This window comes from Mastigoproctus giganteus, chromosome 13 (assembly GCF_048544385.1).
Source record: "Mastigoproctus giganteus isolate SK-2022 chromosome 13, ASM4854438v1, whole genome shotgun sequence".
Lineage (NCBI taxonomy): Eukaryota > Metazoa > Arthropoda > Arachnida > Uropygi > Thelyphonidae > Mastigoproctus > Mastigoproctus giganteus.
This window is the reverse complement of record NC_143587.1, coordinates 55583664-55598008: the sequence shown is the minus strand read 5'-3', so window position 1 is coordinate 55598008 and position 14345 is coordinate 55583664. Positions and strand designations below refer to the sequence as shown.

Here is a 14345-nt window from a genome sequence, read left to right as displayed (position 1 = left end):
TAATAATAATAATAATAATAAAATCACATCCCGTACACCTAGAGATAACATTTGACCTAAAGCTCACATTCATGTCCAAATATATTGCAAATGATATACATTTTAACCTGCCCTCGTAGGTAGCTCAGTTGGCAGGATTACCGTCTTTCCCACACCGGCTGGTGAAGACCTGAGTTCGAATACGGGAGGAATTTTTATGGGCCTTTTTCACAATGTAGGCGAGTTACTCGGTCTCAGTCGAAAATAGTATTGTTTTTTCTCCCGGAAACTTGGGTTTTTTCGTCCAGCAAACAGAAAATCTATCTCTATCTCAGAGCAGACGCAATTTACAGACAATATACATGGAGCAATATGGCCTTAGTCGCTGATGCTCCTAAAACCCTACTACAACATTTTAACCAATCGGTTTTCACCTCAGATGGATCACCAAACAACAATTACAGCATGTGTATAATCCAGTACGTGTTAGAAACTTTATTTACTCAGCCACATACTTTGCAATATTGTACCGCGCCGAAATCTGGGCTTCCGCCGCTACGACCTCAACCACGAAGATCTGCGCTAACAAGCAATGGCTGCTGCGGTGTGTCATTAATAAGTTGTACTTTCCCTTCAAAAGAGAACGACCGAAATGGTGCATTCCCTTTGAACTGAGAGTGCCAGCCTAGTCTCGAAGTGCCACCTCACATTCACGCTCAAGATTTTCACGAATGATCGAGACTGGAAACTCAATAAGGATTCGACAACCTTAACCAGGTGAATATTATCGGTTAGCACAAGCCTGTTATGGTATAAGCCCCTCAGACATTCCAACGACGAGAGGAATTTTCTGGTTTTTTTTCTCACAACTTGGCTGAGTTAGTCGGTCTCAGGCGAGGGTTGCATGGTTTTTATCTACAGGACACTCGGGTTTTTATTCCGACTAACATGCAGATGAACCAGAGAATACATAGTTCATAGACACAATATACTGAGGCCTCCTAGTCTTATTTGCTTTTGCGCTTAATACACACATAATTCAGGTGCTCCACTGCGATTACAGAACGTTTTTACCGGGCGAAAATACAGGCAGAAGATTCTAAATGGCCTTCCTTATACCGGAACATAATCACTGGGTTATGAAGACGAGGCAGGTTCATCTTCCACTTGCGAGACACCGGCATCTCCACTATCCTGCTCCCCGAAAGGATGTGTGTGTGTGTGTGTGTACACAAAGGTATTTATTTACCCACACTTGCTTGCCACTGAATTCAGCTCCAATTAATATGAGGCCAGTGAATAATCGACTGAAACTTTGCTTAAGATGTTTTCCTTCTAAGCTGTTCCCAACGAACTCTTGAACAACTGAGTGTCGATACAACCAGATTTGCAACTAACGGTAGGTACAGAGGTTCCCTTACAGAATCGATCTTCCAAATGTGTAATGCATACTGTGTCCATTACGAGGATAACACTACTAAAATTTCTCCGTTAAACCTATGTCGGAGCTACTAAACATAATTACACTTAGAACTTGTCACTGTCACATCTTAAACTCTGTACAATAACTGTGACAGACCAAATATACCTGACTCAGGAATCGGCCAGAAATAGGTTTGTGTACTAATAATTTGGTGATTAAATTTTAATATCATAATTTTATCATTATTAACTAACATGTGACAGATAGCCCAATATCTAGATGAAAGTGATAACCTGTCAGGATCTCTCGCCTTTTTTGCTTTTCTCTTTTTTTTTTGTGAAACCCCTGGTCAATCAGGCTGTGAAGTGTATGTTGCAAAGTATATTTATATCTCTGCAGTAATGAATATTTATTTATTATCTGTTTTGTATATTTCCAGGTTTGGTTCAGCAACAGAAGAGCTCGCTGGAGAAAGCAGATGGGAAGTCAACAGCTGAATGGATTCAGCGCCCTGAGCCTTCCAATGGGTTATCCTCCCAATGGGCCGTACCTGTTGCCTGACCCCGCCTACTCCTCCCCCGCACAAGGTGGGTGGCCTGTTGATACAGCACGCAACGCAGCTGGTGGCTCGATTCTATACTAGCTGTCGGCACAAGAGTCGTGGCCTCGTGCAATTTGTCAGTCCAGGCGTGAGCACTCTGTCTTAAACACGTGACCGCATGTACGTGACATCGTACAATAGAGGCTTTCGTCAAACAAACTTGCTGGGCCATGTTTTTTATTATTTCGTATCTTATTTTTTTGGGTCACGCTTACTTATTTCTCTCCTGATCCCCCGCGAAATTCCCCTACCGCCCATCTAATTAAACTGTGTTTGATTTAACTGATATGATTAATTGGACAGTCTCCCATTGTAGTGGCAGGCTAATTAACAAGTGCAATTATCTACGTTCGTCTCTCAACTGAAAAAAAGAACATATTAAAATAAAGAAAAGAGACTTTGAAATGAGCATTGAAAATTCATGAGGTTTTAGATAGTTACTGCGACCTACTTTCAGGTGTGAATGAAATGTAAATGAGAAAATTACTAGGAATTGATAAATATGTGGGTCGCGTTCCTTCGATATGGTACAACCACCTTTTAACACAACTTTCCCCCCAAAAGATTAGCACTATAATTACCTGTCATTCTTAATCGCTCTGATTATCTACTTATTTAAAAAATTGAAATCGTTTTGCGATATACAATTATTTCTCTCTACAAGCAGACAGGTTTTAGAAGTAAAGGTGTTGCTGCTTTTTTTATTTTTTTTATTTGCGCTTTGGACATCCTAAGGGAGAAAAGGATATCATTATATAAAATTAATATAGCATTCATTAATTTAGCGTTAAACTTGGTTAACCGAATTTTCCTTTAATTTCCTCTTCATATTATTATTATTATTATTATATATTTATTATTCCACCCCGTAACGGCGTAACTGCTGCCTGCCAAAAGTAGTAGAACAACACAAATATAAATTTAAATTTTCTATTTATACTCCGAGACGGCCACACGGTCAGAGACGTTTACAAAAATAGAGAATACAAGAAACAGCACCATATTTAGCAGTCACAGGCTTGAACCCCAGTCACTCAAGGCACGTGTACCTATGCACCCTCGAGTTAACTACTCGGCAACGTCAGAAGACAAAGAATGGCTGTTGTATAATATAATGCGATTGGCACTCCATATTCTCGTATCACTACGTTACTTATTGGTCAACAGACCAGTTCTACTCTCGCATTGTGAGATTTTAATTTGCCATTTTCAAGACATTTTGCAGCACGAAACAAATTAGATGCGATCATGAAGGCATTAGGCCTTGCCCAAGGATACATCGGACCAACCAGGGGTTTGATTCCTTTTCCATAATGACAAGTGGTTGTTGTTGACATGAATTACACGGTCGCGAACCTATTATTTGCCTTTGAATTTTATTTATTGATAAACCCAAAGAATGACAGTATGGTAGGTCCTATTATCATTCTTTACGTATCAATAAACGTAAAGAACGAGAATAGCTTCATGCAAATTTGATATCATATGTAATATCCTAGCCGAGAATTGGCTTCGGCTGTGCGATGTGAGTGTGATAGACCCAGTAAGAGAGCTATGCTCTGAGCTTAGGACTGCATTAGCAGGCACCTCAAAAAGATCCGAATTACTTCTAGGACAAAGACTTGGTTTTCTAAGAAGATAGAAGGGTTTCAAAAACAGCTTAAAAATCGCCTTCTACAAAACAGCATTAAAAAGGCTGCAAAGTGGTAGAACAGTTCTAAAGAAATTCACAAATGGCTTCAAAATGGTTAATGAATCTTGAAGTCACTCGTGTATTTCTTATCAAACACAAGAATGGATCATCAAAGCCCTTTAATGGGATGAAGAATGAAGTAGAACCGGAAGGATTCCATTCCTTATAATTAAAGTTTTCAGTCCATATATTATAGACCGCTGTAGCATAGTGGTAAAATGCAAAGTTATAATGCCTTTGTGTTTACCGTGGTTCAAGCCGTGTAACGGCTGAATACGATGCTGTTCTTGTATTCGCCCAATCTTATAAGCCTCTATGAAGCCGTCCCGGAGTATAAACATAATGTTTATTTTTTTTTATGCAATTGCAAATGTGACGGTCATTAATATAACTGATTTTACTAAAATATATCGATATATTAAAAAGGAAAACTTATATAAAATGACATATAATTATAAGTTTTCTTATCTGCGAATTAGTGTTCCCCAGTTAATTACTGTATTACAAAAATAAATAAATAAAATTCGACACCTTTCTTGACTAAACACAATATATATTTTATGTGCCTATATATTTTATATTATGGTGTTCGTCAGCCACCAAATACTGATGGCTGACGAACACCAGCCACCAAATACTGATTTAAAGTCAATTTATACATAATTTCCATTTCATTATTTCAGATTTTACTCCATTCAGAGATGAAATTTAGACATATATTTATCCCCTGCAAAGCGATATTTATTACCCCTTGATAAAGAGTGATAAAGTATAACTTTATAGTATAATTACATTAAATAAAACTGGTGAAGTCTTATCGTTAAAACAAATCCAATTGGTGACCAAATAACAATAATAATTACGGTATTATGTAAAGTGATCAAGAGCAAGTATAGATATTACGATAAAGTGGCGTAGCAAGAATAGATGTGCACAATTGAGTGCTATTTCTATATATAAGTGGTATAAGTACATAACAGATGTGAAATAGCCCTTAGCCAGCATGGTTCCTGGTACAACTTAATTTTCTTTTTATAACTGTCATTTTCTCTTGCAAGTTTCTTTTTCTGTCAGGTCGTTCTAAATGAACTTAGAACGGCAAAATCTAACTCTGCGTATTTTAGATTTGTCTGGTTAACATTTCAGCAGCAAAGGAGCAGTGTACGAACTAGTGTGAGGTAACGGAGGCTGTTGCTTCGGATATAAAGAGAGAGAGAGAGAGAGTGTGTTTAGGAATTTAAAGGTGTTAGTTAGAAAAATCTTTGTTATTCAACATCTACGGAGAATACTGGTACACTTTAAACATTTATCCCTTATGGTATTCACCAAATTTTCCAAATACACGTACTGTAAAGAAAACGATTCAAGAAACTGGGGTAGATTATAAGAAATAATATAAGTAATAAGCTAGGCCTACATTTTAACTACAATCCGGTAATACTGTACTTTCACTTTGTTGGACTTTTTAAGTTGAATGTAGAGAAGCAATTTTAGAGTATAGTATAGAATACCGCATTATAATGAAGCAAAATTAGTCTTGGACGAGCGATTTACCCAACTTTATAAATAGCCAATCTCAGACGGAGAAAGTAGGGTTTTTCCCGTGAGTTATTTCAGTTTTTCAACCGTCAGAGCATGCATTCTATCTGCGAATACATGCTTCTACAGACATAATGAAGATATTATTAGCGAGATTACGCTTGCGGCCATTAAATACCAATATATTTTTTATTTAGTGCAATATGTAGAACCTTAAGTCCAAGAATACACGTGCATATGTACTTGGGCAGATTATGATTACCCGAGAATTCGGGTGGTAAAACGTTGATAACAAACTCTTGCTACAGTTAGTTAAGGAGGAGAGTAGGTCGCGCTTCTCAATAACTGCTTCTAGCACAGAAGGGTACGTTACTTACTTAATAAGTAATGTAATTAGTGTCCACTGAAAATAAGTAATAATAGTCTTCTCTATTGGGGAAGAGTTACTTAACTGAAGTATAACCGGAGAGGCAACTCTTACTGTGAAGGCATTCACAATATTGAAATGAAATGAAACGATGCCATTATATAATTATCTTCGGTTAACTTACTACGAAAATATAGACATGATGCATTTGCACTAACTTATATGTCTAAAGTTTTACGTAGTCTGAGGTTTTAGCCCAAATTTTTATTAAGGGCAGTTGAATCAGTCACTCCCGGAGTCGAGTATCGAGTGGCGGGGAAGGAATTCTCGAAATCAATACAATTCGTTAATTAGAAAAGAGAAATTAGAAGGGAAAGATGGGACGGTGTAATTTTCTGACCAGACAGTGGTAGCTCCCGACGCCCTTACTGCACGTCGCCCACTATCGTCAGTTATTTCCATAGCTATAAACTACTATAAATAATTGATAACCAAAATAAATTAATAAAAATTGTAATGAATATTAAATCTTAATAATAATAATAATAATCAGGATCCTGAACACCTGTAGGATAGTCTGAAAATTTCTCGACCACAAGTAACACCAGATATATCAACCACCCTGTGCACTTGGTACCAGAACCCATCATGGGGTTGAAGCTGCCAATCAGGGAGAAATAGTATAACAACAACAATATAATAATAACGAGTGAAATTACCAAATGCAGACTGGTAAAGAGATCAAAGCCATGACATTTGGAGAGATCTACAAATACCTGGGGATGATGCAAGCTCAGAAGTCAGAACACAAGGAGATTAAAGCCTGCTCAAAGCAAACAGAGGGAACACAGTTAAAGCTATAAATGCCTATGTAATCCGAGTGCTAACATACTCCTTCGGGATCACAGAATGGTCTAACACTGAGTTGGAGGAGATCATGAGAAAGATAAGAACAGTGATGACCAAGAGCCGCCAACACCACCCGAAGTCGTCCGTGAAGAGACTGATCAAAGCTCGAAAAGAAGGAGGAAGGTGCTTGATAACCTCATAGAGCAACAGAAGGAAGCGACTGAAAACTGAAGAATTGTTCCAAAAAAAAAAAAAAACACAGCGCTACTCTACCAGGCCATAAGGAAGATAGATAAGTGACTCCATGGCGGACACTACAATGATTTCCATCAAAGACCACATGGATAAAATGGTTTCCAATGCATGGCTTACTAGCGGGACGCTCCTCCCCGAGACTGCAGGATTAATATTCTCCGTCCAAGACAAGGTAATCAACACCAGTAACCGCACAAAATACATCTCCAAGGAACCTTGAGTGATAGATGACACATGTCGACGATGCCACCTGGCCTCAGAAACGATCCAGCGCATCACCGCAGGATGCAGGGTAGGTACATCAGAATCTAGCAAGGAAATACCAGTTGATCAAAGAAAGTGTATCGTATTACAAGTACGAACCCCAGATAATCATCTTTTCCAGGCCGCAGTAGCCGAGTGGTCGGGCGGGTGGACGCATAAGTACACGTGTGTTGAGTGACCACGGTTCAAGCCCGTGACTGCTAAATACAGCGTTGCTTCTTGTATTTTCTCTATCTTGTGAACTCCTCTGACCGTGTGGTCGTCCCAGAGTATAAGCAGAAAATTTATTTTATTGATCATAACGGACAAGATGATCCTGAACAACAGACCGGACATAAACCTCCTTGACAAGAAAGAAAAGGCTACCTAACTAATCAACGTAGCGGTGCCCAACACCAGCAACCTCCAGAAAACCAACACGGAATAGATCAGGAAGTAATGTGGCATATGAAACAAGTAATGACCATTCCGATCATCCTGCCAACCACCCACATGGTGCCAAATACCCTACATAAGAGCGTAGCAGCAATAGGCCTCCCTGAGAATACGTACAAGGAACTCTATAAAGTCGCGATCGTGAATACCTGTAGAGTACCTCGACCAACAGTAATAGCCGGAGATACATAACCCCCCCCCCCCACCATCAGGGAGAAATAATAACATAACGAATAAAACGCATAACGTTTCGGATTGATATTGCTCGAGAAGTGAAAATAAAACTTCATAATGTAAATGTCCAGAATTAAATTATGAATTATTTTCACAAGCATAATGAGTTATGAATACATAATTTCGTTTTGCAAATACGGTATCGCTGAAAAAAGTATGGATCTCTTCTAAAATATGAAATTTTTATTAATATTGTTATGTTAGATGTTAGAATTTTTTGGGTCAATTGACAAAGTAGCAGAAACTACAAAAATAATTTTGTACAAAAATTTCTATTTTCTGAAGGCAACTGACATTTAGCGCCATCTATTGCACAAAAATGCAACATCCCATAAATACTTTTTAATTAAAACGTTGAGCTTAAATACAGTTTTATGATTAAAATAATGATTGCAAGATATTTCTCAGATTTATTGGAAAGCTGATTTATTTTTCTTTCTTCTTATTATTGTTATTTTTTAAATTTTAAACAGAACCTCCTACTCTACATCATCCCGGACAAGCTGCTGCTACAGTACCGCTTCACCATCAGGGAGCCACCGTGCCTGACACACGTACCACCTTATCGTACACGAATCATATCGCTGACTCCGCCTATGTCACCTCAGGAACCTCCCTCCAGTCACAGGTAAGAGCCAATGGGGATTAGTCGCATAATACTGCATTCGAGCTGCACTATAGAACCAATTAGATAATATGACGGCGTCGTTGTTTTCTTATGTCAGAGAAATTATTATTGAAAAGTGTAATATCCCCCTCCCCTCCCCACTCGATGCCGAGAGGAGATCAGACTTACAGCCATTCGTATCAGTTAAATTCGACCCCCTCATTTTTTTTTGCTTAATCTGCTGGCAATGACTGATCCAGCCCGGAGATGAATATTATTAGGACAGACATTAGAGGAGCCCGTAACTGAAAAATCTAAGTGGGTTTGCATTTTGCTTTGTCAGAATAACGACAGAGCATCCTTGCATTCTGTGACCATAGGTAATTCCACTCAATTCAGTTGTCTCAGTATTATTAGCAAATTTGATGAAGAACAGAGACTTGCTAAAAAATCTTTTGTATATGATCCTACTAGGGTTCGATTTAGACATGATGAGCCAAAAGCATGTGAAGTTGTCCCAAAATATGTAAGGCAACGAAGCCCCAAGCAATGGTTTATTTGGCATATGCCTAAATGTAGCACTTTACCACGCTCGTACCTAAGTAATTATAGTCACACTTGCTGTCCCTATTACTCTTACTGCAATGAGGATAACATGAGTGCAAAGTCTTCTATTTTAATGAAAAATAAATTCTCTTGTTAGGTCAGCTAAAAGACGGAGGAAAAGTAAGACAGAAAAAATCTAAACTCATAAACATAAGGAAAAATAACTATTAGAAATTTGTTTTTATGAATATATATAAAATTTATGTAAATCTGACACTGCACGTTGAATACACACAAGTCGTTGTTAAGTGAGCATACATGCAGTTACACCCATGCGACAACAGCATATTCATGATTAAGCGGTTCTTTTTCTATATCGTTAAAATTCACTTCCAAGGAGTACTGGGCAAAGTTCGCCTAATAAATATTAAATGGAGCCATTAAACTTAATCTGCGAAAGCCATCGTATGGGTAGTTGAATAACTTTTTTTGCTTACTCTGTGATATTAAGGCCTGACGTACCTCAGTGGTCAGGAGCAAAAGTGCATAGCACGCGTTCCTTGAGTGGACCGGGGTTCAAGCTCGTGACTACTAAATACGATAAATATTTGTATTGACGATTTATTGTAAACTCTACTGACTTGGTTGTCCTGCCGGAGTATAAACAGAAAATTTATATTGAGCACAGCCTCCTTGATAATTTTTAAGCAGGGTTTTAAACATCATATTTTCTACTTCGACAATGATACAGAGTGAAAAATTAAATTATAAATCCTTTTACGCTAACACCATTTCTTGTGCTACATGCCTCGTTTAGTTGCCCCAACGCTTATCCAAAATAACTAAGCTCTCATATTACGGACACAACATACCTGTTTTCGTAGTCCATTGCTGTTACTGGAGCGTCAGCAACTTACACCATATTGCCCGCTGTGTATTATGTCTGTATAAATGTATGTTTACGGGCTGATTTGCATGTTGGGCGGTCGAACACGGAAATAACTTACCGGGGGAAACTTACTCCATCCGCCTGAGATCGGCTACATACAGCTCCAAATGAAGAGACTTTATAAATTCTTCCAGTCATCAACGGAATCCAAACGCAGACCTTTTCAAACGATTGACAAGTGTAGTCTACTGGCCCTTCCCAGATAAACGAGCGATTCAGACCGTTATATAAGGAAGGCATATGAGCAGCACAAATTAGTTTTTTCATCATGGTACGTAGAGCAGAGCTGAGTGATTTCGTTACCGTAGGATGTCACATTGCTGACTTCTCGATTCGTGCAATTGCTGACAACTAACATTATCCACAGTCGACCGTTGGTGAAGTTATCATGAAATGGAAAAGCGACGGCACCACCATCGTCCAGCAGCGCACAGGGATGCCCACACCGAGTAGCCAAAGGGTACTCGGAAGAGTAGATCGATGATTTCGTCAGACAACCCTGCAAAACATCAACAAGGAGTTTAAGGCGACAAAAGTATCGGTTAGAACAAACACAATATATACGGAGCTATATAGCCTCGTTTTCTTTTCTTTTTTTTCGGTTTATCAGCACGTCTGCCAAACCTCAGCAACTGCAATCGGTGGTCGCGCCTTGAAACGAACGCTATAACTGATCCGCAGAGCAGTGGAAATCAGTTCAGTGGAGTGACGAATCTCGTCACTTCACGTCAATTGGAAAATGGCTCATGGGCATGAATATATAAAAGTTGGAATGGTCGGCGCAGAGTTCCAATTTGAATCCTGTGCAACGTTCGGTTAGGGCCAGACCAACACGTTCCACGTCGGTAGTCCAACTGATCTGTGTTTTGTAAAGGAAAGGGGTGACTATACCACTGCAGTTTATCATTCGTTGGTGGAAAGCCTACCCAGGAGGATGGAGTGTATCGTAGGAGCCAAAAGGAGCCTAACATGCTATTGAAGTGAATGGAGTTACACCAGTGTGAAACCAACATGTGTCTTGATTTTTTTTTTTTTTTTTAAATTAGGAATTTCACTGTATGAAAAAATAATATAAGCAAAAAACGAATTTCCCGCTGCGAAGCGCGACGTCATCTAGCAGCTTAAAATACTTTCATGTTTCTAATTGATCTATAATAACATACACCAAATGATTTCTAGCATAGGCCTATATACGGCGGATAGGGGAAACCCTGGAGCCCGCAGAAAATAATAAAATATTTTGAATACTTTGAATAGGCCTATATAACACGGAAACTCGTGTGACGTCTGCACTTGTCTCTCTTCGCTCTTCGAGGGTATCACAGCGGATATAATCACCGTCCTCCCCGGTTTTAATTCCATCAATGACACAAGCAATTTTTTTTTTTTTTTTTTGTTTGGTGGCTTACGTTACATGCTTGTTTTCTTCCGGAAACTCGGGTTTTCTCCTCAGAAACAGGCATATCCATCACAGCATACAAGCAATTTACCGACACAATATACTGCATGCCACACTTTGACGATTAACACAAACATACACGCACACCTCCTCAGTCACAGCTGTTCACATAGTTGGATAAAATGGCTTGAACAATGAAAATTGGTCATCAATATCAATATACAATAGTAATGTCTGGATAATCCGAAGCAACCCATAGAAGTTGGGGGGGATAAGAAGAAGGAACAAGGAAACTTTATTTTTACATAATAAAAACAAAAATATGTAAAATTAGTTTGTTTTCTTTTAAATTAAAAGTTGTTTAAACGCCAGCTGAAGAAAATTTCAAAAGCTTTTTAATTAATTATTAAAGGAAATAATTTTTCATTATTGCTTTGGAGCTTTAATTGTATAACTTTTTTTATAAAATTATACGAGTAAAGTAAATTATTCAGTTTTGGGTGTTTGCGCATGATTTTTCCTTAATTATACACCTGTTACTTTTCTTTCGTTAGTTTAAGAATTTTTTTTTTATATAGAATATTTAGCAAAAGCTTTAATATCTGTAACTTCCCTCATTATCTGCTTGGTTATGAAATTAAAGGGAGCTGGTTGCAGATGGAAATTGAAAATGACATTGAAGAGAAAATAAAAGGAATTTAATTTTATTAATTGTAATAAATAAAATTACAAGATACATTTTTTATTTTATCATTCTGGCCGAGTTGGCTCTGGTCCCATTTACTTCGGTTTATAGAGGTTACCATATCTCTGCTAACTATTTAAGTAATGAAGTTATTTAAGAAATTAATCGATAATCTAATATTTTTTACTCCTTTTTCCCCCAGGTGATGAACATGTTGCATTCGAACGTTCCGACCACTGGGGCTACAGCACCGAGCGCCGCCGATTACACCTCTCATCATCATCATCACCACCACCATCAGCCTCTGCAGCTCCATCCTGGTTCAGCAGGAGGGACTGCTGCGAGTATGCCTACTGAAGAAGCGGCGGCGTGGAACCCTACCGCAGCTGCTGCAGCGGCAGCCCTGCACACTAGAGTGTCGACTAACGGATGGGGAGCGCATCCCGCAGCCTCCAGCACAGCCTCCGATTCCGCGACTGCATTTGGTAGCGGGATGCTCGGACATGGAACTGACCCGTTCGTTTCTTCGGCATTCAACGGAATGACGCACACACACACTGGTGTAGAACTAAAACCTTCGTTCTATTATACCAGTCAATTCGCGACAGGCATACGTGGATTAGCTCTCTGATAACAAACAGTGGACTTTCGTTTTCGTTGCCATAATAACTTTTCAATTGCTGCTCTTATTTTAGGTGCACTGATTTCGACAATTTCATCAGCGGACTAGAACCAAGGATTGTGACTGGAATTAGCCAAATTTATTTTGGCTCTGCGAAGAGAAAATAAAAGGAATTTAATTTTAAATTAAATTTAATTTAAATTTAATTTACGTCACACTGTGTGCTATTTATCTTTATATAGTAGTGTTAAAAGTAACCAAAAAATAATTTTGGTTACATATTTTAAAATAATCAGTGTATAAATTACAAAAAATTGCCTATTGATTTTAACCATCTTATTCTCCAGCTCTGACACCAAATATTCTTTTAATTTGTGATCAAAATTAAGGAGGTATTAACCGAAGGAACGTCTAATTTCTTTTAGTTGGAAACAAACTAGACGAACAATAGAAATACATAATCAATAAGACTAGTTAGTTTTCACACAACCACCTTCCCTAAAATATACTTGTGGTCCTTGGATAATAAGCGGATAATGATATGCGCATTGCGAGATTGAGCCCATAATGTTAACTGTAAATACAGCTAATAACTGTTAAACAGTTCAATAAAATAGTTCTCTGGCCACGATGGCCGTACAGAGTATAAGCCGAAATTTAATTATTATATTTCAGGAGGTCTATGCTTAGTGATAACAATACTTGATAATTCATTTATTTTAATTAGCAGTTTTCTGAAAATAGCAAGATTAATTATTCTTAGTAACTGATAAAAGAATTTTTTACATATTTCAAAAGACATGAAGGGTAGAAATATAGCTAATAGAAGTACTTTATCATATTTAAAAAGACATTCAGTAAATCTTCTTCTTCAGAGAAGTCATCTCTGAATCACAATGAAAAAATACAAGACAAAAGCATCTAATTTAGAAAAAAAAATTTTTTTTTTTCTAAAGGTATGGCGGAATAATTGGCTGCTGTCTGCGACCCGAGCGATCGCCTGCCAAGCACTGACCTACAAACACAGAATGATGCAACCTAAATTTTACAATAGGAAGAGCTTGCTCATTCAAAGAAATGTGTAATGCGTAAATGGGTATACAAAGAAATATGCCATCCTGTGAGTAATTTTGGCAAAAGAGAAGGATGTCTCATCGGCTTATTTGAAACGCTAATTAGAAAGGCAAGAAAGCTAATACCATGTATATGCATGTCATTTTTGATCACAAATTAAGTCAAACAGAAAGAGGATTCCAGTCCACTCATTTTAAATTTCGACGTAGTAAAAATGCTTTGTATATTCCTAACCATCATTCTAGTTACGAGATATCCATAATCGTATGGCTACTACCAGTAATGAGTCTGCTCATATTTCTGTGTAGAAAAATACCGTCCATAATACATATATCATTGATCTTTTAAATGAATATCACTCATTGCTTGATAGCAGACTTCAAAATGCTGGAACATGGATAGCTCCTATCCGTATTTACATGTTTGTACAGTTTAAATCTGTTTAATATTTTTAAAATAAAGAATCACACGATCAACTTCTATTTTCCTAAGGGAGAATAACGTTTCTTCATATACAGTTGAAGCCATTCTCGCAAAGATATTTTTTATTAAAACTATATTATGAGTCCGTTCTTAGAGGAGGGACGTATATCTTTAATGGCCAAGGGAAGACAGCCGATGTAATATTTTAAGAAAGATACATTTTATCTTGGGATCGACGCCTATATCTATAATTACATAATGCAATTCTCAATTTTTATGAATTGGTAAACTATTCATTGTTCTCATACAACAATTCTATAAATTAACATTTTCGTTTATCATTCATGAATTGTTGATTCCAAAATATAACTCCAATTAATGGGCCTTAAAAAGTCTGTACA

At 37.7% G+C, this 14345-nt stretch overlaps 1 protein-coding gene across 1 annotated transcript in view; it reads left to right on the top strand.

Moving 5' to 3' along the window:
- Positions 1-12475, top strand: part of LOC150076073 (protein gooseberry-like) — a 181453-nt gene extending 168978 nt beyond the window's left edge. Inside the window, exons 5-7 of the mRNA XM_090388153.1 lie at positions 1842-1989; positions 8113-8267; positions 12028-12475. Coding sequence (XP_090244279.1) covers positions 1842-1989; positions 8113-8267; positions 12028-12456 — 732 coding nt within the window. The 3' untranslated portion in view covers positions 12457-12475. The remainder of the gene's footprint in view (positions 1-1841; positions 1990-8112; positions 8268-12027) is intronic.
- The last annotated feature ends 1870 nt before the right edge of the window (positions 12476-14345 follow it).